Genomic DNA, 16103 nt, shown 5'->3' with positions numbered 1-16103 from the left:
TCAAGCTGGAGAGAGGGAATGTGCCCACGGGACTTGGACTCTAGTCAAGGCGAACAGCGTGAAGGTGTCATTAGAACTTGACTGTGGTTTGCAACGCCTCCCTTCAGCTCATTTATGAGGTTATGCAACCAGTGTTCCTATAAAAAAAAAACAAGCTCATTCAAGCCTCATCCTTCAGCTCAGCTACCTGGGAGTCTCACGTCCTCTCTGCACTCTGGACTGACTGCCACCGCCATGAAAACTCATTACTTTCTCCTGATGATGTTATTTTGTATTTTCTCCCAGATGGAGCCAGGTGAGCTTTGGGAACTTGTTGATGGCTCTGGTTGGGACTGGGGACACAGTGGCCAAAGGGGAACAGATAAGAGCTGCTGCCGCCTGGTCTTCCGAATCTAGTGACAGAGTATCCTGCATGACCTGTGGTCAACAGTCTTGGACAGCAGCAAAACAAGCCTGGTGTGTATTCAGAGAGTAATGGGTATCTCCAAGCTATGATGTTTGTCCTTAGAACATAGGAGATATCTTGTGTGGGAGTCTGCTTTGGCTGTGGCAAGACTCTTCACATTGAGAGACTAGCTTTTTGATCCAGAGACAGACACTAGCCTCAGCTAGGTCTCTGGGTGGAGCCTCCCTGCTGCAGGCAAAGTGCCCCTGTCCCTTCACCAAGCCAGCTCAGCCAGTTGTAAATGCCTGGAAACACCAGGTATGCAGTCAAGAGATGACAGGTGACCTTTCACATTCCCTGGTAGCCACATTCTTCAGGCAAGATCTTACCAGTCAAATGGAAGGGCTTCACGTTTGTCCAGATGGGATTCTCTAGGCCGGACCAGCTTGTCTCTGGCATGGGAGACAGTAGGGCCCTGATTAAGGAAATATGTTCCCCACAGCTGTTTCTCAAGGTCACATTAAGAATGTCATATATTTCTGAATTTTAGTTTACATATTCATAGCAGGAGGGTTCTAGGGAAGAAATTTTCATTGTGAGATTGTCTGAAAAAAATCCTGCTGTGCTCTTCTCCAGGTTCTCCTGCTAACCTCTGAAGTTATGCATTTGAAAATAAGTTATGCCCCAATTTTCCCCTGTGAAATCTGGGTGCAGGAACATTTTCAACACATTGTTTTGCATAGTGATGTAATGGATCATTAGAGAGGTAGAAAAGTGCATTTAATGTTACCCTTTTTGAGGGTCTAGAAAATGCCAGTACACACAGACAACCCAGCGCGTGCTATTTGATGCGCCTGTCCTGGTGCATATTTGGTAGTGGAGGATTGGAACCCTTTTGCTAAGTAAGAAGGAGAAATTTCCTTCTCTTGGACCAAATTCAAGAAATTTTAAAAGCATATTTTTCAGAATGAAGACTTCTTAGTTTTATCTAGTACTCTAAATTTGATGCTAGGCAACTCATTTAAACCATAGAAATTGGCCCACCTCCCAAAGGTGGGCAGGTTCAGCCATACTTCTCCCTTTTTTTAAAAATAAGATATATTTTTTATTTACATTTCAAATGTTGTCCCTTTTCCTGGTCTTCCCTGCACCCTGTTCCCCAGTCAACCCTTCCCCGCTTCCCTGTCCTGGTATTCCCCTACACTGCGTGTGGCATTGTGCCTTCCCAGGACCAGTGGCCTCTCTCCCCTTTGATGTCCAACAATGCCATCCTCTGCTGCCTATGCATCTGGAGCCATGGGTAACTCCATGTGTACTCTTTGGTTGATGTTTTTTCCCCCTGGGAGCTCTGGGAGTACTGGGTGACTCATGTTGTTGTTAATCCTATGGTGCTGCAAACCCCTTCAGCTCTTTGGGTCCTTTCTCTAGCTCCTCCATTGGGGACCCTGTGCTCAGTTCAATGGCTGGATGAGAGTTCCCTCTCTGTATTTGTCATGCACTAGCAGAGCCTCCCAGGTGACAGCTATATCCAGCTCTGGACAGCAAGCACTTGTGGGCATCCACGATAGTGCCTGGGTTTTATAACTGTATATGGGATGGATCCCTGGGTGAGGCAGTCTCTGGATGTTTTTTTCCTTCAGACTCTGCTCCACACTTTGTCTCTATATCTCCATCTGTGGGTACTTTGTTCCCCCTTCTAAGAAGGACCAGAGTATCCACACTTTGTTCTTGATAATCCATTATAAGAATGGAGCTGAACTCCAGAAACACTTACGAGGACTGCTATAATCTACTTGGTGGAGCCACTCTACTGTATTCTTTTAAGATAAGAATTCTCCAGCTGCTTATTGGGAAATAGCAAAGATCAGAGTCTATCTCATTCCCAAAGCCAAAATTATGGTACTTAGATCACCCTGAGTCCCAAGGGCCAGGGAAGACCCTCAAGGAGCACTGAGTTCCATTTTGACCATTAAGGAGCACCTGCTATACTGCTGAGTTCTATTTTGACCATAGCAAAGGGCACTGTTCAGTAAAAGTATTTTCTCTGGGATTGATACCTGCTATGGCCCCTATGCTTTAGGTGGGGAGAAAGAATGAAATCCCTTAAGTGCCTTTTGTATTAAACCTGAAGGCTCCCAAGAGTCTCCAGAGCCAGCCTGCTGGTGGACTTTGCATGTGCTTGGCTTAAGTTTGGTGTGCAAAGTTTGACAATTCTTGATTTACTTTGTTTGTAAATCAATATTTGCAAACAAACAAATAATACTAACAAAAAATAATCTGAACAAAATAGATTGTAGGTAAAAAAAAAATCATGTAGGTTTGTAATATACCAAATGCAGTTTTGGGCAATGCATATACTGTGAAACAGTTATGCCTATAGTTATACTATACCCATCACCTCATGCATTTGCTGGCACTTGATTTGTTCTATTCACACTGTCTCTGAGCCTGTACTATCTTCTAAACTCAGAGTTTGGTGTGGAAGGTGCTGGGTTCTGTTTCTGGGAGGCTATATGTCACTGGCCCGATTTCATGTCCCATTTGAGCTCTCATTGGTGACAGTGATCTACCCAATACCTATGTCTGATAGAGTCCTTAGACCTTGCCTCATCTAATTGGTCCATGGGACCCCCATCTAGTAGACCAGCTTTTCTTCCTGGCAGAAAAAGAAATGGAATCCCCACTATCTCCCTGTACAAATAGTCTGTGAAAATAGAAATGAGATCAACACAACAAGATCTCAACCTAGGTCTTTGGAAACCAAGGGTTCTTGAAGCTGGCAACAAATATTTAGTGAGCAACAAATGAATAGATAAGTGCCAAGGAAAGGAAGAGTGAGAGAGAGAGAGAGAGAGAGAGAGAGAGAGAGAGAGAGAGAGAGAGAGAGAGATCTCAGACTCTCTATAAACCTTCAACTCTAGAGGAGAGCACAGTGTGCGTACGTGTGCACACACACACTGATTATACAGGTGTATAACTCTAACTACCCTGGAAAAGGCTGCTGGGCTCAGCTGCCAAGAGACCTGAAAAAAGGAGCTAGCCTCCTCTGAGACACCAAGAAAGGCTTCTTTGAAGAGGTTGAGATAGGAGAAGAAACAGAACTCATTTTGGTGGGCGTGGTGTTTAAAATCTTCCTCCTTTCTCAACAGTAACAGTGGTAGGATGCCCCATAATTTTAGGCTCCTGTCTTTTGCTGCCACTATAGAAGACGTGGCTACATTCTTACTATGCCATGGTAAACTGGGCTGATCAGGGCATATTACTCCAAGTAGACGTTCCTACCACAGCCTCTGCAGGCTCCTCCACTCCCTACCACTTTGGTTCAGACAGTTGGATGCAGAACTCTGTCCTAGCTACAGAGGACATTTTATGTGTCAGTCAAGCAGAGAAATGGCATGGTTAAAAAGATAGAAAGAAATGAATAGGACATTTATACTGAGTTCTCACAATACTCCTAAGAGGAACATGGAATCAATGTCTACATTTTATGGATAAATAATGAAAGGTTGGGGGCCCAGTTCCAGGCCTTAGTGGGGTTATGTAAGGAAGCACTGGGTTGGGGGCTTGAAATCTTATAAGCGAATCCAGAGAGAGTCAGGGTCAGATCAAGTGAGACAGATACTAGAAACTCCCACTAATAAAACCATGTCTCTTCCTCTCACCCCTGCCTTCTGTCCTTAAACACGGATGGACAGAGAATGAATCCAGCCCACTGATACAGGCATTTGCAACTCCACAAACTCCTACCTTCCTCACCTGCAAGATCTAGACACAACTGTGTTAGGCTGAACCTATTCCCTGCCTTAAAGCAGGCATATGACTCCAGGCACTAGCCCTGTGTGACCCCAGTCACCACCCTTTCCTTCTCAGTGTCTCATCCAGGAATCCCCGCCCTGACCTGATTGTCCTAATTCTTCCTGTCCCTTCAACTTCCTGTAATAGCTTTCAGTAATAGAATTTCACCTTCTATGGTGTCCAGATCCCATCTAGAAATCACCAATCTCGTTAGCTAATAAAGCAGGAATGCAGCCTCCATGTCTGTTTAGAGAGGGCCCCTAGTTAGCAGGGTGGAAGGTTCAACAGACATTCTGCAAAGCAGCATCAATGCAATGCCATGGGTTTCACCTCACAGCTGAAGGGACGGCTCTGTGAGAGTCATCTGTGTCCTAGGATCTCTTCCACATGGGGACTATGCCAGGGCTGCTCTGCAGATCTTTTCATGACTCAGACAGGTTGGTGACAAGGACACATACCCACTCTGGTCCCTGCATGCTTTTACTCAATTCCCCAAGCTCCCTGAAGGGCTAAGCACTCACACATTCTCTCTCAGGAAGATTCTAGATGAGCAGAGCATTCAAACTTGGTGATGGTAAACAGATGTGCTGCAGAGGACTGAAGCTGGCCTCAGTTTCCTGCTGAATTAGGATATTTGAATTCAGAAGAGAGCCTGACTTCTTTTATCCCTGAGCCAGTTTACCCTTTGGTTATTGTTTTTTTTGTTTTTTGTTTTTTGTTTTGTTTTGTTTTGTTTTATTTCTGCAAGTGGCAAGTGTAGTTGATTTTCTTCCCTCATGGCTTAAACAGACTGATAGACACGTCCCTCATCCTCTCAAGCCTCCACTCTCGACTACACAAACTCCCCACTCCAATTTGACAATGGCTTTTGTTTTTAACACCTCCAGTTGGAGGAACCAGATTCCACCTGGCCTGTCCCCCACATGTTGACAGCACATTTCCTTGTCCTGGCCAAGAGTTAGACTTTCTCTCAATAGCAAGACAGCAAGGACTCTGATGAGCTATTCTTTATGATGGCCATTCAGCCTCTGCTGACCATCAAGCCCATAGTGTGGGTCTGAAGTCACTACCAGGAAACTGTAGGTGGTTCCTCCATCGACACTCTATCCCGTGGCCTTGACTTTTCTGCACGTGTATGGCAAGTCTACCTGCAGATCAATGAGAGAGATGGGTGAATTGGGGCCCCAATTTTTCTTAAACCCTTTGGCAACTCATTCCATCTCACCTGAAGTTCTTTTACTCTGAACACTTTATCTTGTCATCAGAAAGTCTTTAATCTCCCCTTGCAATGTTTATTTTGAAACGTCACATTTGCCTATACTTACATTATACAACCCCAGAGTTCCACCCACAGGTCTTGGGTGTATTTGAGATGGAGACCAGAGGACACAAAGTCTCACCATGTGCAGCCTGATCGGTGCGTGTTCATTCTCAGATCCAACCTCCTCATGTAGCTAGCTGCCAAAAGGCTACTTAAGAAAATTTATTTTCACAGTTCTCTTATATAATGCTCAAATATTACACTCAGTCTTTTAATATATTTTCTTCATTAGTATTTTTGGTCATTCATCCTTAAATCCTTAGGCATCTGGCCTATGCCAAGTCATGCTAAGTTGATTTTTGTCTCATGCCAGTTTAGGTAAGGCTGGAGTGGAGAGATGAATGTCACTAGAATGTATTATTCAAAATTATGAAATTTTCAAAGAATAAATTAATAAGTAGAGAAACATTACTGGGTAGAGATTCGGAATGTCTGGTATAGAATCAGGATTATATAACATATTTATACAAAATTAAAATATTATGAGTTTATGATGATAAATTCAGTTTTCCTGTCTTCAAGTCATATTCCTTGGATAACTGAGAACAACTATAAATATAGAACAGCAGCCAGTCATGAGGGAGAAACGAGCAGTCTAGGGTGTAAGAATGGGAGAGATCTCACAATCTAGGATCCTGGGTTGTCAGTTTGAGAGGTGTCATGGTCTATGATAGCTCCCACAAGAGCCTTGTCCTGGAACAGAGTGTGGCTTGAATACTGACATTATATAGACAATACAACGTAACTGCTTTTATTGTATTATTTCCATACATACTTGCAATGTCTTGTGATTATACCCAAAGCTCCATTGCTCTTCCTAGTCTCCCCTCATCCTTCCCCTTCTACAGCCTCAGTAGAATCACACTTACTCCATGGCACCCTCATGCCATACATGAGAGAGAACATTCTACACTTAAGCTTTGTAGGATCATTCTTCTCGTGGGACATGACAGTCTGGCTCCATACACCCTGGGTCCCAGTCCAGCACTTCAAAACTACACATTTCTCTAAAGTTGAGTTACTTTTTCTAGTTTATATTCCTAGAATAAATTATAATTGTTTAGCTAGGTCTGGATATGCACTATTCATAAATATTTGTCATAAGAATATAAAAATGTGAGGTTTCTAGCACTTATGGGATGTTGCTGTTCTTACTCAGAGTATTTTGCCTTTTGTTAATCTTCTCTGGGAATCAATCACAGACACACACAGAGCTATGGTTTTCTATTCTGGCAATCACTTCCTAGCCTAATCAATTTGATAATGAAAATCAATCAACACAGCAACTTTGACAAGAGCTGAATTACCGTTTAAGAGTGTAGGTTTATTTCTATCCCTTCTATTTTTTGTTACTATGGCTCTTCAGTATAAACTTTTAAATGGGGGGGGGGGGAGGGACGGACTGTGTGCATGCATGTGTGTGCACCACTTGAACACTTGGTACTTATAGAAGTCAGAGAAGGGCATCCAATCTCCTGGAACTGGAGTTAAACACTTTTTTTTTTTTGGTTTTTGAATTTTGGTTTTTTGGAGATAGGGTTTCTCTGTATAGCCCTGGCTATCCTGGAACTCACTCTGTAGACCAGGCTGGCCTCGGAACTCAGATATCCACCTGCCTCTGCCTCCCAGAGTAAACCACCATGCTTACTAGAAATCGAACCTGGGTCCCCTAGAAGAGCAGCCAGTGCTTATAACCACTGAGCCTTTTTTCCAGACCCTTTTTAGTATAACTTGAAGCCAGGTATTGGGATCCCTCAATGTTGATCTTTCTGTTCAGAAATGCTTCCATTATTTGGAGCTCTCTGTGTTACTCTATACTTAATGATTGTATCTTGTTCTATTACTGTGAAAAATGCCATAGACTTATGATAGGAAATGCCTCCACTCTGTGGATCATTTGCGGTGAAATTGCCTTGATGATTCACAAGTATGGAATGTCTGTTTCCTGGTGTCATTTTCTTTCTTTAGAGGTTTAATTGTAGAGGTCTCTAACATTGTTTTTATGCATATGCAAAATAATTTTGCATAAATTATGCAGAAATGTGAAATATTTGGTCAATGTGAATGGGCTTGCTTTTCTTTTTCTTTTTTTCTTTTTGTCATGAGCATTTAATTTATTTTGAGTAGATTGTTTTTAATGTGGTACAAAATAAGAGCCCCCTTTAATTCTCCTATATGCCAATATTATTTTCTTATCATCATTTAGTGAACAGATTATTACTTCCTCAATGTTTTTTTTAAATATATTGATATATTTATTTACATTTCAAATGATTTCCCCTTTTCTGGACCCCCACTCCCCGAAAGTCCCATCAGTCCCCTTCCCTCCCCCCCCGCCCCCCCCCCCCGTTTTCCCACCCAACCCTTCCCACTTCCCTGTTCTGATTTTGCTCTATACTGCTTCACTGAGTCTTTCCAGAACAAGGGGCCACTCCTCCGTTCTTCGTGTACCTCATTTGATGTGTGGATTATGTTTTGGGTATTCCAGTTTTCTAGGTTAATATCCACTTATTAATGGGTGCACACCATGATTCATCTTTTGAGTCAGGGTTACCTCACTTAGTATGATGTTCTCCAGCTCCATCCATTTGCCTAAGAATTTCATGAATTCATTGTTTCTAATGGCTGAATAATACTCCATTGTGTATATATACCACATTTTTTGCATCCACTCTTCTGTTGAGGGATACCTGGGTTCTTTCCAACTTCTGACAATTATAAATAGGGCTGCTATGAACATAGTGAAACATGTATCCTTAAAAATATGGAACGCTTCACGAATTTGCGTGTCATCCTTGCGCAGGGGCCATGCAAATCTTCTCTGTATCATTCCAATTTTATATATGTACTGCCGAAGCGAGCATTGGCTTGCTTTCCTTATTTCTTGTCTAGCAAGTTCTTTATTGATTTGTAAGAATGTACTTACTCTTCTATATTGATTATATAACTCACACCTACTGAAAATGTTTTCTTATATCTGCGTGTCCTTTGGTGGATTCTTTCTAGATTTTTTTTAAATATAGGATCACATCAAATGCAAATTGATATAATTTCTTTCTTTCTGACTTGTATTCCTTCTGTTTCTTTCTTTTGCCTTATTTCTCTACTTAAGAATTCAAGCACTGCTGTGGTTTGAACAAGAAATGTTTCCCATCAACGCATATTTGAATACTTGTTCATGAGTTTCTCATGGTGTTTGGTTATGGAACCTTTATGAAGTGGAACCTTACTGGAGGAGGTAGTTAACTGCAGACTAGAAAAGTCATTGAATTCTGTAAAGAGAGATAAATGAGGCTAACCCTAACCCTAACCCTAAGCCTAACCCTAACCCTAACCCTAACCCTAACCCTAACCCTAACCCTAACCCCTAACCCTAACCCTAACCCTAACCCTAACCCCTAACCCTAACCCTAACCCTAACCCTAACCCCTAACCCTAACCCTAACCCTAACCCTAACCCCTAACCCTAACCCTAACCCTAACCCTAACCCTAACCCTAACCCTAACCCTTTTGTGGGGTCCTGGAAGACAGCAATTCTAAAGGAAATTCAGACAATGGAGTTCTGGCTAATGACGTTTCAGGGGAGAAAATTATTCAAATTGTACCTGACTAGAGACCATTGGTGAAATTTTGCCAATGAATCTAGTTGCATTCTGCCTATGACCTGAAAATTTGTGTGGGTCTAAATTCAAAGGCAATTATTTATTTTGTTGTTTTTGTGGAGTAAATTTTAACACACCCTAGAGTTTAGTCTGTGGCTTGGTTATTAGGGCAACAAACATGGTAGAAAGAAATTAATAAATTTACAGTTTGGACAGCAAACGTTACAAGGAAACTTAAGACTTTAATTGTATGCTGAAAAGAGTTTGTATTTGTTGAAGAGAGGCTGTATGACCTGGACAAAACCAACAGGAAATGTGTGGTGAGGCCAAGACCCCACTTGGATGGGCCTCCAAGTTGTGAGAGTTCTGTTTTCAGAATCTTCTGTAGCTGATTCTGCAGAAGTGGTCAGGGCCTATCTCAACCTGGGTGCAGAACTTGACCATGTTACTTACGTGGTACTTTTTTGAAGAAAAACTATGCAAGATGAAGGGGATCATGGGTTTTTTCTCTGCAGTTTCAGAGAATGGTGGAGGCCAGGCAATGCATGTCAAAGTCAGAGTACTTTAAAGGATTTCCTAGGGGTCTATTGCATAAGGATGTGATGGTGAAGTTTGGGTTGCAGAGATCCCAATATATTTGAGATGCCTAACCCATGAGATGTCTGCCAAGGAGAAATGTATTCAGGAAATGGAATCGGGAATCAGCCTAAAATAAAAATGTATGTTGCAGGCAGCAAAGCTACAAAGTCAGTGCCATCCAAACCTTTTGAAGCTGTGGCTTCAAATGCAGTATATGGACCTAAAGAATTTGGGTTTTCCAGGATGGGTTTCAGTGTTGCTTTGGTCTAATCTTCCCCTGCTGTGCCCATATCCTTTATTTTGAAATGGTAATGTATATTCTGTTTAACGTTGAAAGTATGTGATTTGTTCTGTAAGTTTACAGGGGTCACTATTAAGACATTGTTTTGGGTCTCAGAAGAGACTTTGGGTTTTGGACCTGTGTTGTAGCTATTAAAGACTATGAGGACTTTTGCAGTTGGATTAAATGTATTCTCATCATGAGATGGCAATGAGCCTTAGGGAGCCTCAGGGATAATGTGGTTTGAACGAGAAATATACCCCATAGGCTCATGCATCTGAGCAAGGTGTCACCAGTAAGTGACACTGTTAGGAGTAGGTTATGGGAGCTTCAGGTGGGGCAGCCTTGCTGGATGAAGAAGTCACAGGCTTCTGAAGACACACAGCCTCACTCCACTTCCTTTTCTCTCTCCCTGCTTCCTGTGTGATGAAATGTAATCAGCGGACTCCCTGCTCCCGCCTCTATGTTTTTCCCAACTCTTACCATGCACTTACCACTGTGATAGGCTCTATTCCCAACACTGGAGGCATAGACCAAAATAAACCCCATTTCTCCTCTAGGATGCTCTTGTTCATGATGTTTTATCACAGCAACAGATAATTAGAAGAAACACTATATTGAATAGAAGTGGTGAGAATACATACAGTCAACTCCTTCCTGGTATTAAAGGAAACACTTTCTTTTTCCCACCCAATATAATGCTGGCTATGAGTTTGTAACATATAAATCTTGCTGCGTTGAGGCATGATCATTCTATCCCTGGTTTCTTCAGGATTTTAGCATAGAAGATATTAAGTTTACTGCATATATCGTCATGGCTATAAAAATCTTTTCCTGTTATTATGCTTATGGGTCGGTCATATTGTGCTTATTTCACACATGCAGAATCACTCTTGCACAAGTGGGATGAAATAAACTTGATCATCATGTACTGACTTTTTATTTTTTATTTTATTTTATTTTATTATTTTATTTTATTGGTTTTTCATGACAGGGTATCTCTGTGTAGCCTTGGCTGTCCTGGAACTCATTCTGTAGACCAGGCTGTCCTCAAATTCAGAAATTTGCCTGCCTCTGCCTCCCAAGTGCTGGGATTAAAGGTGTGTGCCACCACTGCCCAGCATGCATGCATTGACTTTTTAATGTGTTGCTGAAATAGTTGCAAGAATTTTATTCAGAATTTTTAATCTGTTCATCAAGGAAATTGGCATATAGCCTTCTTTTGTTGTTGTGGGCCCTTATCTAACTTTTTGCATTGGTCTAATAACTACTTTGGATAATTGATTGGAAATCTTCTTTTCCTTATTTTGTGGAATAGTGTGAGGTTCTTTAAGCACCTGGTAGAATGCTGTAGTATATTTCACTAGTAGTGAATTTTTCGTTGGTGGTGGTGGAGAGGTGGAAGGTGGGGGCAGGGGGTCAAATGGGGGGGTCTGGTGATTTTGGGGGGGTCAGGTTGTGAGAGTGGAAGTAGTAGAGGGGTAGAAAAGACTATTGCTTCAATCTCACTGTTCACTGTGGATCTACATCATCTCAATTCACTATAAGTCAAATATGTCCAAGAATGTGTCCATTTATTCTACATTATCTAATGCATGCCAATACAATTTTTCAAGTATTCTGTAGGATCAGACATAATACTTCCTTATTCATCTCCAGTAATATTGGCGTCAGTTTTCATCCTTTCTTCATTTCCTAGCTAATGTGGCCATGACTTTGTCTATCTCGCTTACCTTTTCCAGGAAGCAAGCCTTTGTTTCTCAGAGCCTTCTCACTGTTTCTGGGTTTCCTTTTCATTACTTTCAACTCTGACTGACACTCTTATTTCCTTGTTACTAATTTGGGGTTTGGATTGATACTGCTTTTTTAATACCTCAAGGTGTATCATTATCTTACTTGAGATCTTATTTTTTTATTATAAGCACTGATAGTTATAAATGTCCTTAAACTGACAATTGGTATACACATAGGGTTGTAGTAATTGCTAATTGGTTGTTTCCATTTCATTTGTATCTATGAACTTTGTTTTGTCTGTTTAGTTGGTTGTTTTGTTGTTGCTGGTGTTTGGGTTTTTTTTTTTTTTTTTGCTTTGTTTTCTTTTTCTTTTTTTTCCAAAGACAGTTTCTCTGTGTAGCTTTGGATGTCCTACAATTAACAATGTAAACCAAGCTGGCCTTGACCCCACAGAGACCCACCCGCCTCTGCCACCCAAATGCTGGAATTAAAGTAATGTGTCACCATCACCTGACTTCTATAAAAAGTTAAATCCCTCTCCCCATTTCTTCAGTTAACTAATGATTTTTTTCAAAAGCAAACTTCACATTTTTCAATACATTTATCTGTTAGTATCATTTCTCTTATTGCTAATACCTAACTTTATTATATTGTAATCTGATAAAATAGAAAATATTTCAACACTTATTTGTTAAGACTTGGTTTGTGTATTCTAGAGCCTTGTGATAGAATGGTATATGGCTGTCCTTACAATCATTTGATCTATGTTACAATTACTCTAAAGTTTCTTTGTTCATTTTTGTCTAGAATATTATCTAATGACAATAGTGCACTGATACCATTCATTAGCACTGAATCTTGATATACCTATCTCTTTATACCCAATAGTGTTGTTTTTATGAGATTTGATCTCCCAAATTGGTGAATATATATTCACTAATATATATATATTGCATTAATTACATTTTTCTTCCTTTTATATTTTTTGAGGTTTTCATACACAAGTACTGTATTTATATCAATTCCACCCTGATCTCTCCCCTTCTAACTCTTCCTATATGTGCCCACTCTCTCTCAAACTTATTACCTCTTCTCTGATTGTTAGTGTTCATGCATAAATACTTATACATATATAAAGACAAGCTGCTCTGTCCATTTAGCATTATATGTGTGTGTGTTTAGGAGTGGAGAACATGTCATGGGCTCATCCCTGGGACAGAATCTCTCTCCCTCTCTCAGTAACCATTAACTTCATTTATGAGTGGGGCCTCATGAGAAGCCTCCTCTCCACGGTGTAATGTCAAGTGATGTTATTGTACAGGTCTTGTTCAGGCAACTCTATAGTTAATGCTTCACAGGTGCAGCTCACTGTCATATACAGAATAAGCTTTTTCTCAGAAAATGAAAGACCCTTTATTCTCCCATCCCTCCCATCCTCCTTCATTACATATTCCTGACTGGCTGTTCTTTGTGACTATAGAGTGACATTCTCCTTCCCTTGGAGCTAATGTTTGTTTAAAGTCTCTTTGCTTGGATATGAATATAGTTACTCTTGATCCTTTTTAGATTACATTTAATCAGAGAATTATTTCCATCCCTTCATTTTAAGGTTGTGTCTTTTCCAGTGCAGCTGGATTTTACAGTCAACAAGCAGTTGGGTCTTGTCTTTAGTTAAATCAATCAGCCATCATGTCCTTGAACTATTAAATTAAGGCCATTTATGTCTAGGACTATTGTTGAAAGGCTGTCCTAATTCCAATAATTTTTCCTTTTTTTAATACTTGTTCTCTCTCTCCCTCTCTCTCTCCCTCTCCCCCTCCTCCTCTCTCACTTTCTCTCTTTCCCTCCCTTACTTCTCCCTAGGGTTTGAAATGTTTGATTCTTCCCTAATTCTCATAATTTTCACTTACTAGTATCATGAAATGTATGCTTTTTCCAAGGATTCATGATTATCACCAATAATATTCATAGATATAGGATGTTTTTAATTATCTTCTGCAGTGCTACCACAGCAGACATGAACTGTTTTAGCTGATGTCTAACTTAGATTTGCTCTAATGGTTGGAAATGTATACCACTCTGTGCTCTCTCCTGGTCTTTAATGTTTGTACTGATATCTGTTGTTGTAATTCTGGAGACTGGGCCTTCATAAGTAACCTGTCACTTGTGCCTGCAGCTTTAAGTGGTCTTTCTTTGTTTTGTGCTAAAATAACCTTAACTTTTCTTTGCTGTGGATCATCTTTTCACTGGTCATGTCTATTTTTGAATTGCTTCTTCTCCTAAAGTGGACAGTTGCTCTCTAGATTTGGTAACTTTCATCTACAATCATTGATTTCCATTTACCTTAGCTGATATCTCTTTCTATTATCACCTGAAGACTAAGCTTTGTCAAAGATAACTTTTTTATAGTCTATCTTGTGAGTGATCTAGTCTGTGGTGGTGATCTATCTCCACTGGATTCTCCATGTTTGTTTTATTTCCATGATTTATATTTAGAATCTGCCTTTGCTGAAAGTTCCTTCCAATGTGCTGAGTCTCTCATCTAAATCTCACAATGATCTTTTCATTTCACTTATCTTTGAATTCTTCTTGATTTAGAAACTAGATGTTGAATGCCTTCTCTGGAATTTCAACCATTTCAATATTTTGGATTCACTTTATTGATGAACTAAGAAAATGTGGAGTTGCTATATTACCTTTCCTCTCTGTCTACATTCTGGTCTGTGCTTCTCCCCCTTTCTACTCTTGTGCTCTTTCAGTTTAGTTGCTAGGAGAATCATATTGAGCCATTCATCTCTGATGTCTAAAAAACATATAGCAGAAAGAGTGGTCCTCAGTCCAAGCTCTGGCCTGACACGTTGCTCACTAGGATGGCTACTAGGCTCAATTTCTGTGAGTGTCCTCTACATGCAGGCCTATAAATACATAAGTGTAGGAGCTGGCTGTGGACTGATCAGCTGGTGAGCTGAGTCTGTGAGCCATTAAGTTGCTCAGCCCCTTATGCCACTGGTGCTATGTCGCTGCATGTTAAGTCTCTGAGTGTGTAGAAAATCCTCAATACACTGTGTGTGTGTGTGTGTGTGTGTGTGTGTGTAGATAATATTATAATATGATATACTATATGTCACAGTATGTGATATATGTCAGAATAATACATGTTATATATGTCACAATGATATCTATACATATTTAATGCATCAATTAAATCTTTGACAGTTGCATGCATTATAGTTTGATTATGTTTACCCCTCTGCGATTCCTCCCACATTAACACCCCATTCCATCTTAGTTCAAGGGTTTTTTTTTTTCAAGCCTGAATCATGTTGGCACTGCCTATATCTGAGAGTATGGGTTCCACTAGAGGATAGTTGGTGTACTAGGGGACAAACCCTTAAAGTAATTAACTCTTCCTTTCCTGAAAGATACAAACCACTAGGTTTCCTTTTTCAGTTAGGTCTGAGACTTCATGGCCACATTGTTCTGCAAGTTTAAGTCAGATGAGGATGAATACACATATACATATTTTAATATAATAATCTTTGTAATAATTCTTTGAATTAATACAATATATTTGGTTATTTTTACCTTCCTACAATTCTCCGAACTCCTTCTAGATCTACCATCATATACCCCTCTCTCCCAACTTCTTAACACCCTCCTCTTTTAAATAATTCACTGAAATCAATTTATGCCACCAATTATTTATAGGTTTAGTACCATCTACTGGAGCAAGGTTGGCTATCAGGGGCTATACTTTTAAAGAAAGTGCAATCTTTTTCTCCCTAGAAGCTATCTAGTATTGATAGCTTTTTGGTTCAGAGGAGGGGCTCGTGATCCTCTCTTCATACTGGAATATTAAAGTGTAGACTCCTTAGCCTCAAGATCAACTCCATAGCAATGGCCTTTAAGAGAGAATTCCCTTATGGACTACCAGCTTGTCTGCCTTGCATTTACCAAGCGTTACTCAAATCTTTGGAGTTACAGCTAAAAGTTGAAACATATCTGTTCTCCCCTTGTAGGTGTTGGCATTCTCACAAGTCTTGGACGAAGAACAGATCAATACCGATGCCTCCAACATGGAGGATTCTGTCTCCGCTCCAGCTGCCCGTCTAATACCAAACTACAGGGAACCTGTAAACCAGACAAGCCCAACTGTTGTAAGAGCTGACAGTGGTTTGAAGAATGGACATAAAGGATGAGCGAGGGATTGTAAAATTAGTGTTTTAATAAATGAAATGTTTTTGAAGTTTATTTACATCATATCAAAATAAATTTTATGTCTCAGTTTACAAGAGCAATTTTTTTTTTAAAGTGTTGGGCTTAGAACAAGAGGTGGGAAAATCCAGAACATCTGCCTGGTCCTGAATAATGATGGTCACAATTTGAGTGGTATCACTTCTATGTAA

The 16103-nt window shown here is 40.3% G+C and overlaps 1 protein-coding gene and 1 non-coding gene across 2 annotated transcripts; one reads left to right on the top strand and one right to left on the bottom strand.

Annotated features, from left to right (window-relative positions):
- Window positions 1-234: 234 nt before the first annotated feature.
- On the top strand, window positions 235-15865 carry LOC127669018 (beta-defensin 1). The gene is made up of 2 exons (XM_052162908.1): window positions 235-295; window positions 15717-15865. The coding sequence occupies exons 1-2, from the start codon at window positions 235-237 to the stop codon at window positions 15863-15865; spliced, it is 210 nt and encodes a 69-aa protein (XP_052018868.1).
- Window positions 8260-8364, bottom strand: LOC127669056 (U6 spliceosomal RNA). The gene has a single exon (XR_007974267.1). It is a non-coding gene; the product is annotated as a U6 spliceosomal RNA (small nuclear RNA).
- Window positions 15866-16103: the final 238 nt, after the last annotated feature.

The sequence above is a fragment of the Apodemus sylvaticus genome, chromosome 18 (assembly GCF_947179515.1).
Source record: "Apodemus sylvaticus chromosome 18, mApoSyl1.1, whole genome shotgun sequence".
In the NCBI taxonomy this organism is placed as follows: Eukaryota; Metazoa; Chordata; class Mammalia; order Rodentia; family Muridae; genus Apodemus; species Apodemus sylvaticus.
The sequence above is the reverse complement of the archived record's forward strand: the minus strand, read 5'-3'. Positions and strand labels throughout refer to the sequence as shown.